Consider the following 24335-nt stretch of genomic DNA (forward strand, 5'->3'; position numbering starts at 1 on the left):
ACTTGGTGGGGATCCGAGGTTCTGCACTGGACTGGTTTAAGTCTTACCCGGCAGAAAGAACCATGTGTGTCAGCTTGGGTGGTTTTAAATTCACCACAGCTCAGGTTTCTTATGGGGTTCCTCAAGGACCGGTTTTAGGGCCACTTTTGTTCTCTCTGTATCTGTTACCTTTAGGGTGTTTTTGTTGCTTAATCTCCTTATATGTAATCTTGTGTTTAAACATGTTTTAGTGTTTGTTTTCTTGTCTTTCTTGTGTTCAGCACTTTTATGTCAACTGCTGCATAGAAGTGCTGAACAAATCCAGTTATCAACAAGTGGATGAAAGTCGTGTGATTGCTCAAAGCAATGATTCAAATCAACATTTCTGGTTAAAAAAACTTGCTCTTTTAGTTGAGCTTTTTGAGGGTGTCGATGAAATTCAAAAGCTTTTTAAAATCTGACGCAGGAGGAGGAAAACTTTCTGTCAGCGGCGTTCACGCCCACACAGCGAGGACTTCCTGTCTGGTCATCGTGAGCAGATATACAGCCTCGGCGCTGCAGACGCAGGTCCCAGCAGAGACCCGCCGCCGCCGCAGCTATTGTAAGGCTGCCATGAGAAATATCTCCGTTACACTCCCACGCGCTGCCGGACGAAACACGCCGCCGTGTTTTGCAGCTCTGAGAAGCACAAAGAGCCAATGGCGATGCGAAGATCTAGAAGTCCAAGTAAACTTCTGAGTGAATATCCACCCCATCAGATCCCTAAAACACGCCATTTCCAGTCACTTTCTGTTCTCTCCTTTGTAAAAACACACGGGCCTGAACAGCACAGGTCATTTCCTCATCATTACCCACAGTTCCCCTGGTGGCCAAAGTGGTGGTAAAGAACATACGAGGGGGGGGATGTCGAGGATTTCTGCAGAAGTTAACAACTGACAATCGAAGCCAAACGGCGAATTTTCAACGGACAGGAAGTCAGAAATGCTCCTGAAAGGTGAAGCCGTGCTTGTATTTAAATGGAGCAGAAAGGAGACGTCTGGGTGTTAAATTCCTTCAGATCAATGCGTCTCCGAGGACCTGTTGGAAGACTATCTACCCCAACTCCTTCAATCCGCCCACTGATACTTAGAGAAATGAGTCTGTGCTTCATCCCCGCTCTTGCTGAAGCCATTCTGCCCCCCCGACACAACCGTGGATTTCTGGGTAATCCAAAGAGGCACTAATCAAGGACAAGCGGCTCAACAATCAGGAGAAAAGTCCTCCTCTGTCAGCCTGAATCTGAGTTTTTGGTTTGGACGAGGAACAAGAAAATCAGGAGAGGATTTTTGAAAAAGTAGAAAACCTGAAGCAAACTAACGTCAACGACGAAAAAGACTGAAAGAGAAGCTGCTGGACTGTTTGGGCCATTTGACTGACTTAGAGAAGAGCTGAAGGAGCTCAGAGGAAGACCTCTGTCACCATGAGAGATCTCAAAGTCAGCATTCATGTCAGGAAAAACTGTACGATGTGAGGTCCAGCAGAAGAAAACGTTGGGAAGCAAAGCGTTTGATGTCTTAACCACGTTGGAGCCAAACGTCGTCAGTAAGCAGGTTACGACTTGAATAACCGGTGAAGTTGTGCACTACAGCTCACGTGTGATGGCGTTACGCCACCAACCAGATACAGTGGACAGGACATATAATCCATATAATCCTGGAATATCTGGAACAGTTCAAGGATTTGAAGGACCAAAAGTCACAGCTGGAAGAAGCTGAAAGAGCTGAACATTTGAATAGTTGAACGGTTGAAATAGATGAAAAGTGTAGAAGGAGTTCAGCGAAAAATGGAGGAAGATACTAAAATGAAGTAAGAGAAACAGGAAAACTATCGGTTGAAGGATTTATGGGAGTCAACTAAATATTATCCGGATTGTCAAGAACATGTTAATAAAAGGTATCAGAGCAAGAATGGTTATTCTGACCAACATAACGACTGAGTAACAAGAAGTCTGTGGGATTTTGGCTTCTTGGAGCCAGCGTGTACTTCCTGTTTGGAACACCAGGGGGGCGGAGTCACCCCATTCCTCATCTGGCCTTTTCACTATGGTGGAAACGAATCTGGTGGAACTTTAATAAATTTACATACAAAATACTTTCATGAAGCCTCAGATTCTAAATTTATTATTATCCAAATTCAGCTTTTTGTCTCCAGACAGTTTGGACGTCTTTTTTTCGTGACAATTCCTCAGGAAAGATGGACTGTAAACAGTTTGTTTTTTCACTACAACATGAGATGCTGGTGATTAAACAAAGACAAAGGCTTGCAGGTGATGTAACACGTGCGTTCAGTCTTCATCCAACCCTGTTTTGATGGATTTCAAAGCTAAAACCTAAATTTAGGCATAAAACGAGTCGATACATTTAAGAGAACGTTCAGACCGAAGCTCGCTTTGCCAAACCAAACTTTGCAGGAAAACTCTCTCAGGACCACTTGCTGCAGGATTTCCAAAGCTCTACCTGGCAACAAGTGTGACAACATAAACCAAGCGGTTACCCTTTGACGGACGCCATCCCCTGCGCTCTGAGTGATAATATTTCACACAGTGTGCGTTCGCGACCACCCGCTGTTTGCTCCATCGGAGCAGTCCTAACCAGTGTTTCTTTTTCAAATCCCTCCGTTTTCTCCCTGGGAGGAGATTTCCATTCCTGTCAGCTCCCAGATGATGTCATGCCCGGCCAGCCTCCACCGCTACGCTCCAAGCTCGGCGCTGCCTCTGGCTGCCACACGTTCCCGCTCAGAAAAAGAGAGCCTCAGATAACGCAAACCTCTGACCTCTAACGGACTTCTGTTGGCAGGAATGCTGGGAAAGAGGGCGGGATTTGTCCTGTCGGACAGATGTTCAGGTGCCACGGCGTTTGACGCAGACTGAAAAACGCCGCCACCTCTACGTTTGGCCACATCCCCTCAGAGAAAACGCTCTTTGAAGTCTGGGAAACAGGGTCAGAAAGGCCCGGAAGGACAGAAAACACAACAGGGCTTCACATATATCTAGATTTGTCCTTTTTTCATTGAATCCCATTTTACTTAAATGTAGAATCCCGATTTTTGTTTTTTAATTCTATTTCAACATTTTAGCTTCTTTTTCTTTAAATTGTTAAAGTTCACAAATTATTCTAAAACAGATCTAGACTTTTTTTTCTAAATTGTCTTTTTGCACCAAAAGATGATGCAACACAGCGGCTATATATATATATATATATATATATATATATATATATATATATATATATATATATATATATATATATATATATATATATATATATATATATATATATATATATATATATATATATATATATATATATATATATATATATATATATATATCTGCACTCTTTTGCTCCTCCCCCTGCAAAAGAGTGCAGACGCTTTTTCCCCTGCTCCTGCCGCTTCCTGCTTTATTTGCTTTTTAATCATTTAATTAATCATTTTTAATTATTTTACTTCATCCACAACTCCTGGAATATCAGACTGGTCATCCTTTTTTGTGACTTCTACCTATACAAATCAATATTTTTACGTCTGACAAGCCAGCGACATGTCCGGAAGAGGAAGAAAAACAAACTCCCACTGTGAACGCTGTCGGATCTACCAACAAGAAATAAAAGAGCTACAAACACGGATATTTACTTTGGAAACTGAAAATGGACTTCACAAGACCCTTCCAGTAACATCGGGTGGTAAGAAGCCCACTCTTACTACAAATGAGAAGAATAACAGTGACATAGACCTGAGTGATGTTGTGTCCTTTCCGAAACTTTGTGTGGAGGAACTCTGTGTTAAGCCAAAGCGTAAAGATGACAGAACATCCGAAATAAAGCTCACAAACAGATTTTTACCCATAACACAATGTGATGTTAAAGAACAAAGTGAAATTGGACCACAGAATAGGAGTTATAATGTTGGAAACAAAGCACAGGCGGAAAGAAAATCTGTGCCAAACGTCAAGGTCAGAGATACGCTGCTGCTTGGAGATGGCGCTATCAGTGGAGTCAGCCACAGAAGAATGCAAACTTTATGTTGCCCAAGTTCTACTGTTCCAGTGATTACAGGACTCTTATCTAAAGTCTTGTACCAAGGAGTCAAACGAATAATCATCCATGTAGGTGCTGTCGATATCAGAAAAGAACAATCTGAACGTTTGAAAAAAGACTTCATCAAGTTATTTGAAGAGATTGACAAAGTAGAGGTTGAAGCATTCATCAGTGGACCTCTTCCTAACATCGATGGGGTGTCACTCAAGTTCAGCCGTCTGTTTCAGCTGAACAATTGGCTCTCCAGAGAGTGTGCTTCCAGAGGATTGCATTACATTGAGAACTTCAATACATTCTGGAAACGAAAGGACCTATTCATGGGAAGAGGCCCACACCTGAACAGAGGTGGAGCAAGAGAGTTAGTGAAGAACCTCCTCCACGCTCTGGGGCATAGAGGCCAAGGCCCTGAAAAGGCAGTAAGGAAGGACCGAGCCAGTGTCCCAGGAACCACAGCACAACGGCAACAACAACAACAACTACCTCCACCACCACCATCGGTCAAAGACTTGGATCCGGCAGCACCAGCACCACAACCACCTCCAGCTAAGGACCCAACCGCAGAACCACAACAACAACCACCAGATTTGGCCCCAGAAATACCACCGTCTGACCAGCTGTGGGCGCCCCCTGCTACATCTACTCCCAGTGAAGACTCACTTTCCTTTTCGTCCCCCCCACTTTCACCCATGGCCCTACCTAGCCATTTTGATAGCCTCATTAAGTCAGGAATTAAGATGGCTCCCCTAACACCTGTGAGCCTCACACCACACAGGAGCTCTCCTACCCCTCCAGCACTCCCTCCTTTTCCTTCACCCAAAGTCCCTCCAACACATCCTTCATCCAAAGCCCCTCCAACGCGCCCCCTCCATCGTTCACCCAAATCCCGTCCAGCTCCCGCTCCTCCTGGTCCAACACCCAAACTACCCTCAACTCGACCTCCCCTGCGCGCCTCTAGACGTGCTATCCCCCAGAGCTAGGATGAAACGGGCCCCCAGTGTCCTAGGAAAGGTTATGTCAAACTGGGGCCCTGTGATGAACAGCTTCCTTCTGGTGCTATACCTGTAGTTGCACCACGTAGAATGCAAAAAAGGGCAGTTAGACCGTCCAATCAAAGAAATCTAGTTCATATCCCCAGCAAGAAGGTTTCGACCAGTCCCAAGGAAACTAATCTCAAACTTGCTGCACTCAATGTCAGATGTTTATGCAACAAATCATTTTTAATCAATAATCTTATCTCTTCTTTTAATCTTGATTTTATGTTTTTAACTGAAACATGGCTTGACAAAAACACAGGAAACATAGTTCTAGTCGAATCAACTCCCCCCAACTACAAACATGTATCAGAAATACGAGAAAATAAAAAGGGTGGAGGCGTTTCTGCACTGTTTAGAGATAATATTGCAACCCGCAGACTATCATTTGGTGTGTTTTCATCATTTGAGTATGTGTCCTTTAAGATTGAGTTAAAACAAACTCCTCCCTTACTCTGCATAGTTATGTACAAACCTCCTCAGCACAGCCAAAGTTTCATTGATGATTTCACTGAAATGCTCTCAGTTGTGTGCACAGACTTTGATGGTCTAGTCATTACAGGTGATTTTAATGTTCATGTTGATAATGTCAATGACAGAAATGCAAAAGAGCTCAATGCTGTCCTTGAAACCTTTGATCTAATTCAGCATGTAAGTTGCCCCACCCACAGCAGAGGGCACACTCTGGACCTGCTCATCACAAAGGGGGTTAATATTTACAATGTCAGTGTGGTTGATGTCGCCCTCTCTGATCATTTCTGTGTATTCTTTGACCTGTCTGTTGCTCCCAAACCACCGCCTGGCCCTGCAGTTGTCCAGGGGAGACAAATAAATGAGAGCACTAGGGCCCAGTTTGTAGAAATGATAAACCCTGAAAACGCCTCTGGTGCCAATGTTGATGAAATTCTGAATTCTGTTACTTTTAGCATCTTGAATGTTCTGGATGCCATTGCCCCTATGAAGGTTAAATTGAGAAAACATAGACAGAAAGCTCCCTGGAGGAATGATGATCTAGTCAGGGCACAGAAACAACAGTGCCGCAGAGCTGAGCGAAAGTGGCGCAAGTCAAAACTCCAGGTTCATTATGAAATGTATAAGGGGGAGTTGTACGCTTACAACCAGATCTTATGCAGAACAAGGGAAAGGTACTTCTCTGCAATCATTGTAAGTTGCAGCAGCAACTCTCGTGTCCTGTTCACAACAGTAAACAGATTAACTAACCCTCCAACCCAGCTACCAATAGAACTGGTTTGCACACCTAAATGTAATGAGTTTGCTGTATTTTTTAATGACAAGGTTCAGGGCATTAAAAAAGCCATCAACTCCACAACACATATAACTATCGAACGGCCACCTACTCACTCTAAGCTGACTCACTTTGTACCTGTCACTGACCAAACTGTCCAAGAGACCATCACCCGTCTGAGCTCGTCTACATGCTGCCTTGATGTGTTACCCACTAGATTTCTAAAGTCTGTCCTGAACAGTGTGTTGCCATCAATTACTCAAATAGTTAACATGTCTCTTCAATCTGGAATATTTCCAGAGGCCTTAAAAACTGCAGTCATTAAACCTCTCCTGAAGAAAAACGGTCTTGATCCCACTGTACTGAATAATTACAGACCTATCTCTAATCTGCCATTTTTAGGAAAAGTCCTTGAAAAAGTTGTCTACCAACAGCTCACTGACTTTCTCTTATTAAACAATTCATTTGATGTTTTCCAGTCAGGTTTTAGACCCCATCATAGCACAGAAACTGCTCTTATCAAGGTAACCAACGACATCCGCCTGAACACTGATGATGGCAAAGTCTCTGTCTTAATCCTGCTAGACCTGAGTGCTGCCTTTGATACTGTTGATCATGGGATCCTTTTGCACAGACTCCAAGACTGGGTTGGCATCTCTGGATCTGCCCTAAGTTGGCTCAAGTCTTATCTGGAAGACAGGAAATATTTTGTTGAAATTGGGAGTTGTGTCTCAGACTACATGGCCTTGACTTGTTGTGTGCCCCAGGGATCGATCCTGGGACCCCTTCTGTTCAACCTCTACATGCTGCCACTAGGGCAGTTAATACGCAGTAATAACATATCTTATCACAACTATGCAGATGATACTCAGATCTATGTGTCACTGACAACAGGTGAATATGGGCCGGTGGATTCACTCAGCCACTGCCTCCAACAGATCAGTGCGTGGATGCAGAACAACTTTCTCCAGCTAAACTCAGACAAGACCGAAGTTATTATTTTTGGCCCATAGAAACAAAGAGAAAGTCTCAGCAGCTACCTTCATTCTCTGTCTCTTAAACCCTCAAATCAAGTCAGAAATCTAGGGGTAATCATGGACTCTGACCTGAACTTTAACAGCCATATCAAGTCAGTAACATCAGCGGCATTTTACCATCTGAAAAACATTGCCAAAATAAAAAATATAGTGTCAAAGCCAGACCTAGAGATACTTATTCATGCATTTGTCTCCAGTAGGTTAGACTACTGTAACGGCCTGCTCACCGGCCTCTCCAAACGAGCTGTAAAACAGCTTCAGTACATCCAGAATGCTGCTGCTCGAGTCCTGACCAGAACCAGGACGTATGATCACATTAGTCCTGTGCTCAGGTCTCTGCACTGGCTCCCTGTACCTCAAAGAATAGACTTCAAAGCAGCTCTGCTTGTGTACAAGTCTCTCCATGGCCGAGCACCAAAGTACATCTCTGACATGTTAGTGCCATATGAACCATCTCGTACTCTGAGGACCTCAGGGACCGGCCTCCTGTTGATTCCCAGAGTCAGAACTAAACAAGGGGAATCAGCGTTTCAATATTCTGCAGCTAAAATCTGGAACAGCCTCCCTGAAGGCGTAAGACAGGCCTCTTCTGTGTTCATGTTCAAATCTAGACTTAAAACATTTCTGTTTAGCCGTGTATATGACTGAAAGGTCCTATCTGCACTTTTCTTTCCTTTCCTTCCTTTATTTTTAAATCAGTTTTCAATTTTTCTTTTTTTTTCCTTTTCTTTTAAAGTAAATTTTATGTTGATTATTCTATGATGTATTGTGATTTTAATGCATTCTTCTGTTTTGTGAAGCACCTTGAATTACTTTGTGTATGAATTGTGCTATACAAATAAACTTGCCTTGCCTTGCCTTGCCTATATATATATATATATATATATATATATATATATATATATATATATATATATATATATTAGGTCAAATTAAAGCACAAAGCTTTGAAGTGTTTCTAAAAACAAATTCCTTTGAAGTTCTTCCAGCATCTATTTTTATATAAAACTGATGACTTTTTATGAACTGAAGGACATAAAAGTGGATGGGGGGGGGTCATTCCTCTGATGACCTGAGGGGGGAAAGCGTAGAAATACTCCCACCAGAAAAACACACACATGCAGAAAGCTGCAGGAGAAACCACAGATAGTCTTACAGAGTTTGACCCCCACTTAGGCTTGGACCCCCCCCCCCCCCCCAAAAAAAAAAAACAGGCAAAAACAACACGTCGGAGGCAGGAATAATTTGCATGTAATTGCCAGATTTACAATATTTGGTTTAAATATTTTAGCCCTGAGACCTGAAATAGAATCTGGAGCAAATCGAAAGTGGAATTTCACTCTTTTTTTTTTTTCTATCTTCACTTTAGCAGAAACTGCTCCAAGAAAACAAGTTTTATGAGTTTTACTTATGACACTCGTTTTGGAATAGAGATTTTCCATCTTTTTAGTTTAAATACATTATTAAATATGTTTTTTTGTCAGTATTACTGAAACAGAACTATATGTTATTATCATTGCTATAATGATTGACAGAACACCATTTCAGTAAAAATGTGAACATTTTTTGGTAATAACTAATGCAAAACCATCGTCATAAAAATGCTTGGCTGTTAAAAATACAACAAACATTTCCAAAGTCAATGTCTAGAGAAGATACTGTCGTTAAAAAAAGGCTTAAAACAAATGAAAGATAATAGAAAATCCTAAAGATTTCATGAATTCGGTTCTGCAGATCTTCGTTAAAAAGCAGCTTCATCATCACTCGAGTCTGAATTCAGTAAAATGATTTTATGAAACCCGTTTGGATGCGAGTCGGGTCCAGACCTGGATCAGGGTGCAGGTTTGTTTGCACTGGCATCCTCAGGCTGTTTGTGTTTCTATTTTCACCTGAACAAACAGAAAACTAGAAAATGCAGAAGCTCCAGGGTTAAAGGGTCGGTGATAGTATTATAAAGGCCGGTATCGTCACGCTGACTGCACAGTTGAAGCACACATGTCACTAAATCAGAGATTGTGTCGGGATTTGTCGTAAAACAAAAATGAAAGCGGGCCCACACGTCCGCTCCGGTTAACCAAAACCCATTTTATTCTGTCGGCTTGAAAACCTGTGGATTTTACTGCAGCTGAACCTGGAATAACTGAACAACTTTATTGTCCCGCTGACGTCCAAAACCATCACAGACAGCTTCAAGCCTACATCCAGGATTTAGTCACACCCCCAGCAGTCTCCATCCTCAAACGGAGCCGATCCCCTCTCCGTGATGGGACTCAGCAGACGGATGCGCCGTTCCCTCGCTAACCAGCCACGTCTCCGGCTTCTCGTCCAACCACGACCATGCAAAGACCGGGCTGCATGTCACGGAGGAAACCCAAACCCAGGCGGGGAAAGAAGGACAGCTGGAACGTCCTTCCACGCATTTACAGCTAAAATCACAGGGGGGGGGGATAACTCCCAGTTGGTAAAAGTATGAGAGGCAATAAGACCGACACCTTAGCCTCAGAAGAGCCATCAGTCAGAAAGAGGCCGTCTCAGAGCAGCGAAGGAGACACTCGAGTTATCGGGCCTGTTTCAGCGGAAACCGTAATAAAAGGCAAATGAAGCTTCAGGGGGGCGGAGCTTATGGAGCGTAGGCTGCTGGTGGGGAGGCGAGATGACAGGTTAGGAGGCAACAACTATTCAATCAGATTTGGACTTTTCCTGATCAACATGTTTCTGATGTCACTAGTAATAAAAACTTCTTTTTGATTGACAGGTGGTCTAGGTTGAATAAACAACAACAAATATCGTCTCCGTTCTACTTAAGGAAGAACATTTGGTACTTTAACCAGGAAGTAAATATAGAAGAAATGAAGAGAAACAGGAAAACAATCATCTGGATATTAGTTATGAAGTCTTCACGATGTCTAACAAAAATAAAATAAATAAGAAATAAACGTCTTAAGGTCTTTGATCACTTCCAGTACAAAACGCATTTTTATTTGAAAATTCAATCGAAACATCTGCTTTTTCAGCCGCCGCCGCCAACCGCACACACCCACTGGTCAGCTCTCCCCGTCAGCAGCGCGGCCTGCGTGAAGCTGCGAGGCTTTCATGTGAGCTGCGCAGACGCGGGCGGGTTTGGGCGGCTGCGGCGGCGCAGCCCCGGTTTACGGGTCAAGCCTGCAGCTTTACAAGGGAAATCTCCAGAGCCACTATAAATACCGCTGCGAGCTTTGAGGGTGCAGTATATCACAACGCTGGGTTTCAAGGACCACAAACCGACGGGGTTTTTGTAGTTTCTGCGTTCTGTGCCCCCTCCCCTTTCCTTCCCAAATGTACAGTCAGCCTGAACACAATTAAATGCCAGCTTCCCCCCTTCCTTTCTTCGGCCGAACTTCAAAACGCCGTGCTCTTTCCCCCCACGCATCAGGCCTATATATCATACAGGCTTAAGGTTGGGGGGTGTGGAGCTGGCAAACGTGTCAGGAACCATTTAAAATGAATTGAGAGGATTTTTATCGAGCCACACCTGAAGGCATCACAGCTCTATTGGCTAAACGTGATTTGCTTTAGGAACCCTGTGCATGAAACCAAACGCTCTCACTTCGACATACGTCTTTTTTTAAGTCATTCTAATTGTTTCCTTCTCTGTTTTATGGAGAAAAGTGAAGGTGGGAAAGCCTCGAGTTGTCATTTTAACACCTGAGCAGAACAGATGTGGAGCCGGAGGACATAAAAGGGGCAATTTCCAATCTCTCAGGCAAATTTGATCAGCCTGGACGTCGCTAATTGGATCCAGAAGTGCTGCTCTCACTCAGAGGAGGTAAGAAGCAGAACGAACGAGTGACCAAAAAAAAGAAAAGGTGATGTGAAGTGAGGGAGGCCAAGTAATGAGAGGTCAGCCGCCATCTACCGTTGAGCCGCCGGAGCCAGAAAGGAACGCCAATTTTATGGTCAATTGCAGCACGCATCTGGACTGGTAGATCACAGAGCTGCAGGGCAGGACTTAGCGCCTGACGGGTTTCACACACAGCGAACGGACCACACAGCCACAGCCGGCTGGCTGCACACAGCCTTCGTGATGACGTTAGCGTTTCACAGACTCAGACTCCACACACGCTTCACTTTGGCTTCGCAGTGAACAGTTTGTCAGCCGAACACAACACAGGTTTGTGTTGTCTGCTCCTTTGGAGGTCGGACGTTACCCCCCCGCTGCCGCCCTGAGCATCTTCAGTTCAGGAGAAGACCTAAAGTTTAAATAACATCACATACTTTGGGTTTTTTTTGGTTTGTTTTTCTAAATCAATCCATTATTGGTGCAATGAGGAATAAAATAAAAATATTGCTTAAATAAAAGCTTAAAGAGCATTTTAGATCTTAAACCTCTGCTAACATTGTATTATGGTTTTTTTTTAACACGTGGATAAACACTGTTAGCAGGTTCATGGTGGTCACGGCTACAAATATTTATCAAAGTACCTAAATAACCAACATTACATGAAGTGTTGCATATCACCACAGAAATGATCGTCTTCGCGTCAGAATCCTTTGATGTTACGTCAAAGAATTTCGGGCGTCAAAAGATAAAAAACACTGAAGCTGAAGTCCCACTTTGATGTTTAGGAAAAAAAGGCTGTCCTTTTCTAGGACATAGTTCCTGCAGAGCGGCAGTGTTTCATCAGAAATTTGCCTCTGAGTTGTGGGCGTGGGGTAACCCCGCCCCCCTCCCCATCACCCATAACCAAGTACATTTCTGATCCAGATTTCAGCTCAGTCGAGGAAAACAAAGACGTTCATGGATCTGACAGGGGACGCCACAGAATGGGGCGGAGCAGGGAGCTTGTGGCTCCGCCCAGTGTATTTTCTACATTACAGTCAGAAAAACGCCACAGGAACATGTTAAAAAAAACACAAAAAATGTTTCAAACTGTGATGGTTTGGGATCCTTAGAGCGATCTTTACAGGTAAAAAAGAAAAATGATTCACTAAAATCACATTAAATACGGTGAAACAAATGAAATCGACAAAAATAAAGAAGTCAAAACAACAACAATTCTGGTTCTCAGGGTAAAGTTGAAGCAGATTTAAAACTCATCTTACCTCCGTAGGGACAGTGAGAAAAGGCAGTGGGGGGGTCAGGCAGTTGTACCGCTGCATCATCACCATGACGACACAACGAAACGTCTCCAAGAACCCAGAGTTTGGCCTGTTATGAAGAAAAGAACATCAGAAAAAACAGCAAAGCTTTCACTTTACTATGGTTTGGTTTTGACCTTAGGAAGCAAAATGTTAGCAACATTTGACTGTTTTTATCCTAATCTAACCCTTAAAAAAGGCGACTGTCCTCATAAGCATTACTTAACCTTAGTTAATGAGGTTAAGTAATGCTTTGAACTTTGTTGTAAGTGTAAACAACAATAATTTAACTAAAAATATGCATTTATTGAGTGATGTAGGAATATTAGCTGTTAGGCCTTTATTTAATAATTGATTAATGCTTAATATTTATTAACTAACGTTAATTTAATGGGCCTTATTGTGATGTGTTACCAATCAATATTTTGAACCTTAATCTCTTGTAATCTTCAAAAATTCAGCATCTGAAAAACTTGAATATTGTAAATAAATAAATAAATTGCTGGAGCCTCAAGGAGGAAAAACAGACTTTCTAATGTTCAGAGGCTCTAACGATCTGAAAGCATCATCATCAAAATCAAAACAGAATTCAATTTTATTTCATATAATATAAAAGTTTAGTGGATCCAAGTTTTAGAACTAATTCGGCTGATCTACACAGATGTTATAGACACACATATACAATGATGCGTAGGTACACACAACACACACATCTACACCAGGACGGTTTTCAAACCAAACTATTATTAATACGGCCAAATCTGGCGCATAACTGCTCATTTTCCCTTCATTTGTTGTTCATTTGGGTTTCATTTGTTCAAAATCACGTGCTGGTTTGCAAATCACATCCAAAGATTTGGTACTCTGGAAAGCAAAGCAACACGCTAAAAAAAAGCTGTGATATTGTTGTTAGTCTTGCTGAATGTTGTGTGTTTGGGAACACTTTGGAGTGGGCGTGTCCTCCGTTTGTGGAGCAGCTGTCGGCGCACGTCAGCGAGTGGAAACCCATCCGCTGAAGTGTGAGCCTGCAGTTCACACTCGTGCGTGGTGAAAGTGATCGGTGCGTGCGCCTGAGTCCGGCCAGGTAAGAGTTCTGTTGCACCGGCAGTGTAATTCATAGCTGCCGCTCAAAAGAGTCTCCGCCCACAAACAGACCTCACCTCTGCTCGATGATGAATCCCAGCGAGGTGAGGGTGAGCAGGATGTAGCAGATCATTCCCAGGAGGGTCGACTGCGACAGCATCTAGGAAAGCAGGAGACTTGTGGTCAGGAAGAAAAGCATTCATCAGTACGGGGGACGGTCTGGTTGTCATCCTGGGAGAACTTCCAGGGAGAGCGCCCACCGACCACAAAGGTTCAGTTGGCAGAGCACGCCAAAACACGCCCGACCTTGAGCGGCGAGTGCACTGGCACGTACAGAGCGCTGCAGCAGATGGACTCCGCCTCCGCCGCGCTCTGACAGCTTCGGCTGACGTTACAGTCGTCCCAGATGGATACAAGCGGAGCACTGGACCACAAACGAGGAGACGGATGTTTGAATTCCCTAAAAACGAGCCAAAACAACCAACATGGGAGCAGCGGTTCCACGCTGATTCTCACTGACCCTCTCAGAGCTATTTGGGACCCACAGCGCGGAGGTAATTTGTGTTCTCTAACCTAAGGCCTTGGCTGAGGGCAGCAGCTGGAAGCCAAGCGCCTCCTGAGGATGCAGAGGGCTGTCAGCTCGCGTTTGCATTTCTCCGACACTCAATACGAACCCCAGCGGCCAAATCTCCCTGCTGCTAGACGCCAAAGAGACACCGGCTGCAGTGGAGCCACCGACAGGAGGAAACCAAACAATCATTCTGAAGGATTTTCCCCCTAAAAGACCGAGATGACAGTTATTCCTTCGTTTTAAAGAGTTTTAATCAAACCAAATCAGAAAAAAGTCCCCCCCTCCCATCTGTCAAAGTCTATTAGGGTGAAAACGTTCCCATCTCTGGAGTTTAGGGGTTCTGGAAGTTTTTTATGACAGGAAGTGTAATGAGAGAAGAATTATTTTGCCAAAAATGGTTACGTGAACTTATCTGGTTGATAATCTCGAGGGGGGGGGGAGCGCCAGATGTGTTGATTTTTTCAGTTTTCGCTCACTGTTGGCGGTCAGATGAAATCCTTCAGTGTCATCCGGCGGAGTCAAATTCCATTTGTAACACTTTCTTAAAAAATAAACACAGCTAAATAAATCCAGTTAGTTCTAATGTGCGGCAGGCAGAAGAGGGAAAAGGTAACATCTGGTGGCGGCGCTGTGCCGTGAGCAGAAGGCCCGGCCTGTTTTCCTGCCGTCCCCGGGGAGCCGGCGGATTAACTCATTATTCGGACGATTATTTCAGACGTCACGGTGGAGCTCCAGGAGAGCTGGACAGATGAAAAAAATAAATACGAATCAGTTTGGGAAAACTAGGACACGCGAAAACCGACAAAAGCCAGCAGAGCTGCCAAAGTCTGCTTTGATAACCTTACATGTCATCGATGGAGGAGGGACGTTTGTTCCATCCAAAATGTTCATCAAGCCGTATTGAAACGTGCAAAACAACCGAAATGTACCGCCTATGCAGGTGGATTCGGGGCTGTCTGCAGGGGAAAAATGGTCAAACCCGCGTGAAATATCAGCTATGGAGAAAACAATGTTTGTTGTCGTACCGCCATGCACGCTTCTGCAGCACATAAGGGAGGAGTAGGGGAGATGCAGGCGTGTCCGACAGATTTTCCTGCAGACTGCACACCTGTTCAGGTGATACGTGTAGCATTTGGTTTCAGCCAGTACTCCCACCTTACCAACGACTAGAGTGGTTTAAGGACACTATACCAAAGCATCCCCCGTACGTCATGAGTGGGTGGAACATCCATTCCTTACAAGTACTTATCACACGAATGACAATGGTACGTTCCATTTTCATGACGTCCCTTGACGTATGAGCTTTAGGGGATGTGGGAGACACACCTGCGCTCCCCTTCAGACGCAGCCGCTCCTCTCTACCTCCCTCCACAGACCCGGACGACCCAAAAAACCCCGCAGAACCCGCACGGGTCCACGCGACCAAAGCTGTGTTCACAAAGAACGCGATTCGTATATTACATTTGCTGCTCGGCGCTTGTCCAAAAAAGTGGGAGGAGCTACTGTCCAAAAGTTTTCCGCCTCGTCGCCTCATGGAAACATCGACTGTCTGTTTATCTCATATCCAGTCAACGCACGGAGGACACGGAGGACACGGATGACGTGGAGATCAGGTCTCGTATTCCCGTCTCCATGTCTGGGTTCATTCAGGGAGAAGCGTCACCGTCTGCTGCAGCAGCGGCGTCTGAATGAGCGGCACTTTCCTCTCTCTGTGACCCAGTTTGACGACTCGCTGTCCCGCATTATCCCGAGAAGGAATAAAAATTCAAATAAGAATAAAATGAGAGGGTCTTTTCGTTACCGTCTCCATACAAATAAGAAAAATATCCTGAAGTTTAGGACGAGAACGAACACACCCTCCTGCATCCACCCACTGATGACGTCATCAACACCTAACGGGGACAAAGATCAGTTCCTCATTGGTTGATACATTTCCTAAAATGTCACGCCCCACTGCAACGCACAAACACACCGCCGCGCCTGACGCCCAAAACGCACCGCAGGACCGTGTTCGGTGTGAACGCAGCTCAAGGCTAAAAGATGGATTTCAAATCACCTGCAAAGGTGAACAAAACCTTCAGGAAAAAAACGACCTTTCGGTGCTTTGGCGTGGGAAACACTCGGTCTGTCAAAACCAGACGCATCTCTCTGTAGCGCTTTACATTCTGACGTCCATGATCGTTTGCATAACTTGAGCTAACATGAAAGCACTAATAGAGGCTCACTCTGCAGATAAAAAGTCTTGTCATGCTCAATTTCCTCCTCTGCCTCTAATAGCATCCATTTAATAAAATATGTGCGCTGATCTAAAGTCATTTCAGAATTGTTTGAAAGCTTTTCATGACTTCAGCTTCACTCAAAAACCATAAATCGTCCTGCAGTGTATCCCCGATTGTCAGGCTTGCAAACGCGTGGGTATAAATACACAAGAGTGACATGATTGATCGTCGGGCCGGACCGCTGGCTTTGTTATTTTCCCTCCAAGTCCTGATTGCTGCATCCTGAAGGCTATTTGGGTTGGGAAATGGTTGACTCGGCAATTAAGCCGTTTGTGTTCGCTGCTGGACCACCAGCTGGCATTTCGTTCACGGAGAGAGGAGCAGCAGCGAAGGAGGTGGTGGAGGCAGCCATCAGGAGGAAGAGGAGGAGGAGGAGGAGGAGGAAAAAAAAGACGGGAAACTTTATTTGGGAATTTGAAGAGGATGGGCGTGACGGCACTTTCTGGCTAACCAAAACTATGCCCGCGGGGAAAAAAAGCCGTCCAAAGATAACTGCTGAGGAGACCCTTTCCTTTTTTTCTGACGGAGGAAGAAGGGGGTCTCTTGGCCTGTTGAGTGGAAAATAATAGACAAAGGTTGTTTTAAAGGGGAGCGCCGATCCGTCATCCTGTCATGATCTTAGACAGAGGTAGTCTTTTACGGCCGGATAAGTAGAGGACTCCACTGTGGCACGAAGGAGCCACAACAAACCGCCGTAATTGGCCGAAATAATGTTGGCAAACAAACATGGAAAAGTCCGGACCACCGGGCCAATGAGAAGAAAGAAAATAACACCTCCAAACAGGTTTCCAATCATCAGTCTGGCCCCCCTACTCACCATTTTGTTTTGAAATAACTCGTGGTAAGTCCACAGCAACAGCAGGAAATGGACGGCCACGTAAGCCTGCAGGGGCAGCGACCAGCTGGGACGGTGGGGCACTTCCCTCCCGGTAACCTGCCCAGGCAAAACAAACACCTTTAATACCCCAAACCCTCCAATACTCCATCAGCATCCTCTGGACAGCTGTGCTCCAACCACGTCGCCTCACGTTCAGGTGTCCTGCAGGAAAGGCCGTTAAGTTAGGGATCAGCGAGGAGCCTGCAACCGGACACCTTATTAAACAGCTGTGCAAATACGTCCATTTCTGCTCTAAAACGGTCAGTCAAGCACAAATTCCAGGAGTTAGAAGATGGGATAAAGGAGCTTAGAAAGATCAAGGAGTTTCAATGATCTTTACTTGGTTAAAAGGACAGAAAATAGTGTCATAAACATGACTATGGAGAACGAAATATGACAAATCACAATGAAGAAAAACAATCTATATAATAAATGCAAGAGAGCCATTATAAAAAAGATCAGATGCGATGAACTATTAGTAAAATGTGTTTTTGCAAACTGCATTTATTATGTTTGAATAAAATATTTAAAATTTGTGCTTCTGCAGGTTTTGGTTTGTTTTTACTTACTGACATTTGTTTCTCTGCTTTTGGTCTCATTTCGTTCTAAAAGTTCCTCTCCAATCATCTTCTGATCTGTTTTCAAAGTGTTCCCAGTGGTCTTTTAATCACGATGAAGCCATTTTTAGCCAAAACCTAAAAAACTGTGGACATAGTTTCTGCAGAGCGGCAGGAGTTACTTCAGATTTGACTTTAGGTTCCAGTCTAACGGTTTAGGTCCAGACTCCAACTCAGACGAGGAAAACAAAGACGTTGGTGGAAAAGGTGATGCATCAGAACGGAGAGGAGCCCACAAGCTTTTCTGTCACAAATTCAAACTGCATTTTTCCGTCTGCTCCTGATTCACAACGATTTGAATCAAGAAATACTCCTATACTGTCGTTTATCGTCAGAAAAGCCACAAGAAGGTGTCCAAAACACCAAAAACACAGTTTTCACAGGAGCAGATCTTTAAGGATTTACCTTTTCTTTCTGCACAATTAACACTGTTTATCACTGAAGGCTCCTTTATTGGCGCCTCTTTTCATTTTCTTTTCTCTTTCCTTTCATTTTATAATGTAGGTTTTTAATGTTTGCACTGTTATGTGTTGTTAATTTAATGCATTTTCCTGTTTAGTGAAGCATTTTGAATTACTCTGTGTACAAAATCATACTATTAAACTTGCCTTGCCTTCATCAAGCACTGAAACCAAAGTTTGAGCAGAATCGATAAGTTCGTTGCTAGAAAACAAAGATCCCCAACACCTCCTGAACAGAAAAAAGATTTTAAAAAAGAGAGTGAATAAAGGAGGAAGCATTTCTCCAGCCGAATGTTTGACACCAAAGGGGCTCATATTTGTTTTAAGACCTTCGGTCTCCTTCAGGCCGAGTTTCAAACGTGGTGAAAATGAGCTTGTTGTGTTCCATCTACAAAGCTGCCCTGGATTTATGGGGTGCTGCGGTTTCCCCCAAACACCCGGGAATAAATGAGTCCTTCAGTAAGAATGCTGTGACTCACTTTGTGTCGTGAGAGGCTGAAGGTGGCTTCCTTAGGACCGCCTCTTGGACACCTGTATGCAAACGTAGGAACATGTGTACTTCCTGGAACCCGGTTCAGCACATTCGGGTTCCCTCCACATCTCATTTGAAACCTGCAGCTCTGCCAAAAGGCTCTGACTTTCTTCAGTCCTTCCTCAGCGGCAGATATCAAGAAGAAGAAGCCCAAACTCTCAGATTTCTGTTTTCCACCAGCAGAATCACCCTGCTGGCATGGAGCACGGGCTTTAGTCACCAAAGCATTTCTCCTTTTTTTAGCAGGAGGGCTAAAAGTGTGACAGTTTCAAAGCAAACCGCAGCGCTGGAGTCTGGACGGCTCAGCGCGCACATTCACACTTAACGGCGTGCGGTTTCAGTCTCACAGCCGCCCGCCGCTGGAAGACACAAAGGCCCGGCTCGTTGTGATGTCCCAACAAAGGCTTTGCTGCTCCGTTTTCATGTGGCACTTTCTCGTAAAGCTCCTCGAATATACGGGTTCTCCCGGCAGGAATGCTGCAGCTCGTTTTGGAGGAAGAGACGGGATGCAAACCTTTGGATTGTCGACGTGGTCGCCGAGCCGAGGTTTGCCGGGCTTCCAGCTGGGTCCTTTCAGGAAGGTGGACACTTTGTCGCTGAAGGTTTTGTAAGCTTTGGACTTTTTCCACAAGTATCTGTAGTAGTGCAGCTGAAAAAGGAACGGAACAAACAAGTTCAGACATTCATTTGCAACTAAACCTAGATTTAGCGTAAAGTCTTTTTCTTTTTCTGTATTCATTTCTATATCAAACCAACACAGAAGGAATCAGTTTAGCAGCATAAAAACACACATATCAGCTAAACTGGAAATATTTTAGAGTTTTTAAGGGCCTTATAATGTTTTTTCCTCACTAGAAATAGTATTTTGATCCTTTCATGCATTTCTGAGTATTCCTCTAAAAACACCAACCCCTCCAAACCCAGGAAAACAAGTGGGTCCTCACATTGTGATGTCACAAAGTGAGGAACCGCCCCTTCCAGGAAGAGTCTGTGCTGCCAGCCCCGCCCCCAGGCTAACAGACACGCCCACTTTCTCCATGGAGCTAGTGGTGATCGGCTAACCGCTTTCATTTCAATGAACAATATGTACATCCATCATTGCTAAAGTTCAGATGAAACGCAGACACGCTGCTGAGGCCGACTCTTAAAGGTCATGAAACGTGCGGGACCCAAAAGGAGAGAGAGGCGGAGCCTCAGAGATCGAGTCGTCTCACTTCTGGGTAGGAAAATTAACTAATATTTACTCAAAATGTCATTCTTTATTGGGCCAAAGGTAAAATATTATATATGCAGATATAGTTTACCCTTTGAAACACTTTTTGAAAAGACAAATATTAAAAATGAACTTGGGTTTAGTGTTTTGTAAGAAAGAAGAATTGGGAAAACCATCAGAACAGAATTGATCCCTAACCCAATCTGTACTTTTTTTACTTCAATAGTCGAGTTTTTCTGAATAAAATAGAATCTGCCGTTCAAACGGGGGGGGCCGATCCGCCTCAGGACAGTTTCTGGAACATGAAACGTGAAGCAGCCGGGTTTGTGTCTGCCTGTGCAGAAGCTTTGGTCATGACGGCAGCAGAAAGCACACAAACATCCACCTGCTGCTGCTGCAATAATGTTATGGTTAGAAAGAGACCTCTGGCAAACGCCAGCTCATGTTTCATCTCATCAGACCAGCTATAATGAGGAACCGACCTGCACAAAAAGGGATTCGTATCTCCTGATGGGAAACACCAGGCCGTAGATGACTTTGTCCTCCTCTGGAGCAAAGGTTCCTGAAGGGAAACAACAAAAAAACAGTTTCCCTTTTGACCTCTGACGGAGAGAAAAAAACAAAACATCACAGTGAGAATTTATCAGAGGAAAATGCAAACATGGAGGATTTCAAGCTGAAATAAAAGACGATCGGATTCAATCAGGAGTCCTAAGAGAAGCCTCAAAGGAAAACGGCAGACTTTTGAATCTCTGCTGAAGGAATCTCTGAGTAACGCGGCGCTGAAAGGCAGCGTTGCATAAGCATTTGGCGCTCCAGAGGCTGCAGGCGAACGCGCCTGCAGAGTCTCTGTTTCCTTTGGTTGTGTTTTCATCGCTGCAGTAATGGAGGATCCTTCAACTTTCCACTGAAACAATAACAGACTCTGCCAGCTGTGAAAACCAGGAGCCCAAAACTTCCACGACACACAAAACAAGTTTAAGACGGTTACAAATGACGGCTCGCTTTAAACTGCTTCACACAGAAAAATATCTGCTCTGAGAGCGATTATCGTAACACGAGAAGGTTCATTTTCAATACTGAGAAGGAGGCTCTACTGTTTAGTTCAGTCTGTTTAGTTTATGACTTTCTGTTCTTTCTGATTCATGTTTATTACACAACTAGCGGTTTAAAGGCCATTTGGGTGACTATTGTTGTGATATTGGGCTATAGAAATCAAATTGAAATGAATAAAAGCACAGCAAGAAAGAAAACATAATAAGTAAACACAATCTCCTAATTTCTTTGAGAGGATCAAAGGAAAAATCCAGATTTCTTTACTTACCGAAAAATCGGTCCCAGATGATCAGGATCCCTCCGTAGTTTTTGTCGATGCAATAAAGGTTCCTTCCTGTTCAAATGACGACAACGTTATCGGAAAATCACAGATGTTTCAGGAATGAACACATTAAAAACACGGAAGAAGTACCAAAAAAACCAGGCAAAGGACACGTAAACCAACGTGGACCAGAAACCGTGTGTGATTATTGCGCTGTTTGTATGCAATTCATTAGTGATTTGTGCGTCAATTACGTCAAATTGGACGTGATGTGTGCGTCGTATACGCAATCTGAAAAGTCTGCTAGACATACGTAGAACGGTGGTGGAAAGATGCAAATGCGTCACGCAAAAAATCACGCACAACTGCAAAAGAAACACCCAAGAATGAAGTATTTCACGCATGGATCACGAAAGAGTCATACGTGGAAAATGCACAAAATGTGCATAAAAGGCTGGGTGACACTCAGCAAACAGTTGAGACTTTTATTGTGAAACTTCTCTCACCGTGATGAACCCTGTGGTGTTTGGGGGTGTTGAAGACCCACTCCAGAGGTCCCAGGTCTCTGATCAGCTGAAACACACAAGCGATCAAACACAACTCAAGAACAAGTCCACCTGAAAATGTCGTCGTGACGGTTTTTCGTCAGGGTTTGGTTCAGCTCAGATTTTCCTAGAAGCTGCGTCCGTCCTTTAACAGATGTCATGTCAGATGTTGGTTTCTATTCGTTTGTTCATTTGTTCATTATTATTATTATCATTATTATTATTATTATTCATTATTCATTTGTTCATTTCGACCGCAGAATGACGTGCAGAGAGCCGTATCCACCCCTACGAGGGCAGCTGGGACTACAAAGCTTTAGCACCCACCTTTGGTGGGTTTCAGACCATCCACCTGCTAATGACATGTCAGAGCAGATGAACTGATGACGTCGTCTCGGACTGCAACGTTATGGATCAGTTTATATATCGAGTCATCAACGGTTGAATACTTTTCTTGAAATCGAGTTAAAAGCTCTCTAACGTCTGATCTGAACAGACATCTTGTTGTGTCCCGCTCAGATCCAGGAGGTTTATGGAGATGTTCCCGCTGAAGGGTCCCGTCCTCCTCCTCCTCCCCCTCCTCCTCGGCGGCGGTTCACATCAGCGTGTCCGAGCGCCGCACGTTTTTCCCTCCTGCCATTCATTACTTCATGTAATGAGTGCGTCTGGCAGGCGAGCGTGAGAGTTTTATCTGCCATCAAAGGGGTCTCCAGCACTTCTCCCCCAGCTCTGAAGCTGCAGCCAATAGCACGCCAGCAAATTACACGACATCAAAAAAAAAAATGACCATAAAGGAGGCATAAATTACAGCCCTCAGAAAACGGTGACTATTACGAGCGCTTTCCCTAATAGTGCACTAAAAGATGGAAGGCGCTCCAAATCCATTCATTGCCTGTAACGATTGTAAAAGTGATATTCAGTCACTTTAAAGGCAGACAGAGCGGTTATGCTTCTGTTTCATAAAATCTCATTATTTTTTATTGAACACAGGTTCCACCCTCAAAAGCCCCACCTATCTGATGGATTAGCTCAGACGTTTCTTTGGAGAACCTGATTTATGTTCTCTGTAGAGGAAATCCAGGCAGACTCAGAGCTGCACCGTGTCTTTGGCATTCTGCTGAAAACTGGACACTGTGACTTTAAAGCATCTCATTCTGTTCTGTCTTTTTGTTTGTTTGTCAGGACATGGGAATCCTTCTTATTGGCTGAATGCTTTAAATCATTGTTTCCTGTTTTCTTTCTTTATTCTAGTATCTTCCACCATGTTTTGCTGCTCAACTCCTCCTACAATCTTTCATCTATTTCAACCATTCAACTATTCAAATGTTCAGCTCTTTCAGCTTTTTCCAGCTCTGACTTTCTGTCCTTCAAATCCTTGAACTTTTCCAGATATTCCAGGATTTTTACCTCCAGGAGAGGCAGGCCATGATGATCTGACATTTTTTCCTTTAGAGAAATCACGTAACACTGTGTGGTGTTAACATTCTCACTGGTTTATTGTTTCACTAAGAATCTTTACAGAATATTCTGAATATCTTCAAAACATACTTAGATCCTTGCTTTATGTCAATACAAATATGTCTAAATGTGTCAACTGTGTAAATGAAAACGTTTGAATCGAATAGAGTAGATGGAATCGAAGATGATTCCGGTAGCTATTGGTGAGGACCACCTGTTTTCGTGGATTGGGAGGGGCTTCTTCTCAGAGCGCAGGTTTTTAAAGGACTAGTGAGAAATAGATGGATTAAAATTTCACTTTGGGTTTTTTTTATTGTGAAGAATTAACCTTATAATACACTTAGAAGCCCCAAAAAGTTCATTTTGCATAATATGGGTTCTTTAATAGTCAAAATGTACACCATTTTCTAATAATATTTACATTATTATAGAAATAAATAAAATATTATAGAGAAAAGCCTGCTTTAGTGCAGGGAGGGGCTACCCCCATCTGTTGCAGGAGATGCATGACTGCATGTTTGTGTGCCGATGCAGAAACAATTCAGAAAGCGGGAATAAAAGAGGCGGTGCTCACCTCCGTGTGGATCCAGAACTGGTAAAGCAGATTGAGCTGGATGTGAACCGCGAAGATGGACGGAGGCACAGCCAGAGCCAAAGGCAGGTAAAACACCTGAAGAAAAGAGAACAGAAGAAGAACCGCTCTTTAAAGAAAAACAGCAACAAAGACGGTTCATGATCTGAACCACAGAAGGTCGTTTATTGATGCTGAGCTGCAACGTTTCCCAGAAAAGTTGGACTTAGCTTTCCTGTCAGTTCAGCGTTTGATGGAAAAGTTGCTCTGTGTCTCATTTTAGTTTCACAGATCACACTGGAAACACATAAACTAGCTCAAAA

At 43.8% G+C, this 24335-nt stretch overlaps 1 protein-coding gene across 1 annotated transcript in view; it reads right to left on the reverse strand.

Moving 5' to 3' along the window:
• Window positions 1-24335, reverse strand: part of agmo (alkylglycerol monooxygenase) — a 62924-nt gene that overhangs the window by 10260 nt on the left and 28329 nt on the right. Inside the window, exons 5-12 of the mRNA XM_004078408.4 lie at window positions 24016-24111; window positions 21945-22011; window positions 21445-21510; window positions 20603-20682; window positions 19422-19556; window positions 17238-17354; window positions 13648-13730; window positions 12452-12557 (exon numbers count right to left, since the gene is read on the reverse strand). Of these exons, the coding sequence (XP_004078456.1) occupies window positions 12452-12557; window positions 13648-13730; window positions 17238-17354; window positions 19422-19556; window positions 20603-20682; window positions 21445-21510; window positions 21945-22011; window positions 24016-24111 (750 nt within the window). The remainder of the gene's footprint in view (window positions 1-12451; window positions 12558-13647; window positions 13731-17237; window positions 17355-19421; window positions 19557-20602; window positions 20683-21444; window positions 21511-21944; window positions 22012-24015; window positions 24112-24335) is intronic.

This window comes from Oryzias latipes, chromosome 16, assembly GCF_002234675.1.
Source record: "Oryzias latipes chromosome 16, ASM223467v1".
Taxonomy (NCBI): domain Eukaryota; kingdom Metazoa; phylum Chordata; class Actinopteri; order Beloniformes; family Adrianichthyidae; genus Oryzias; species Oryzias latipes.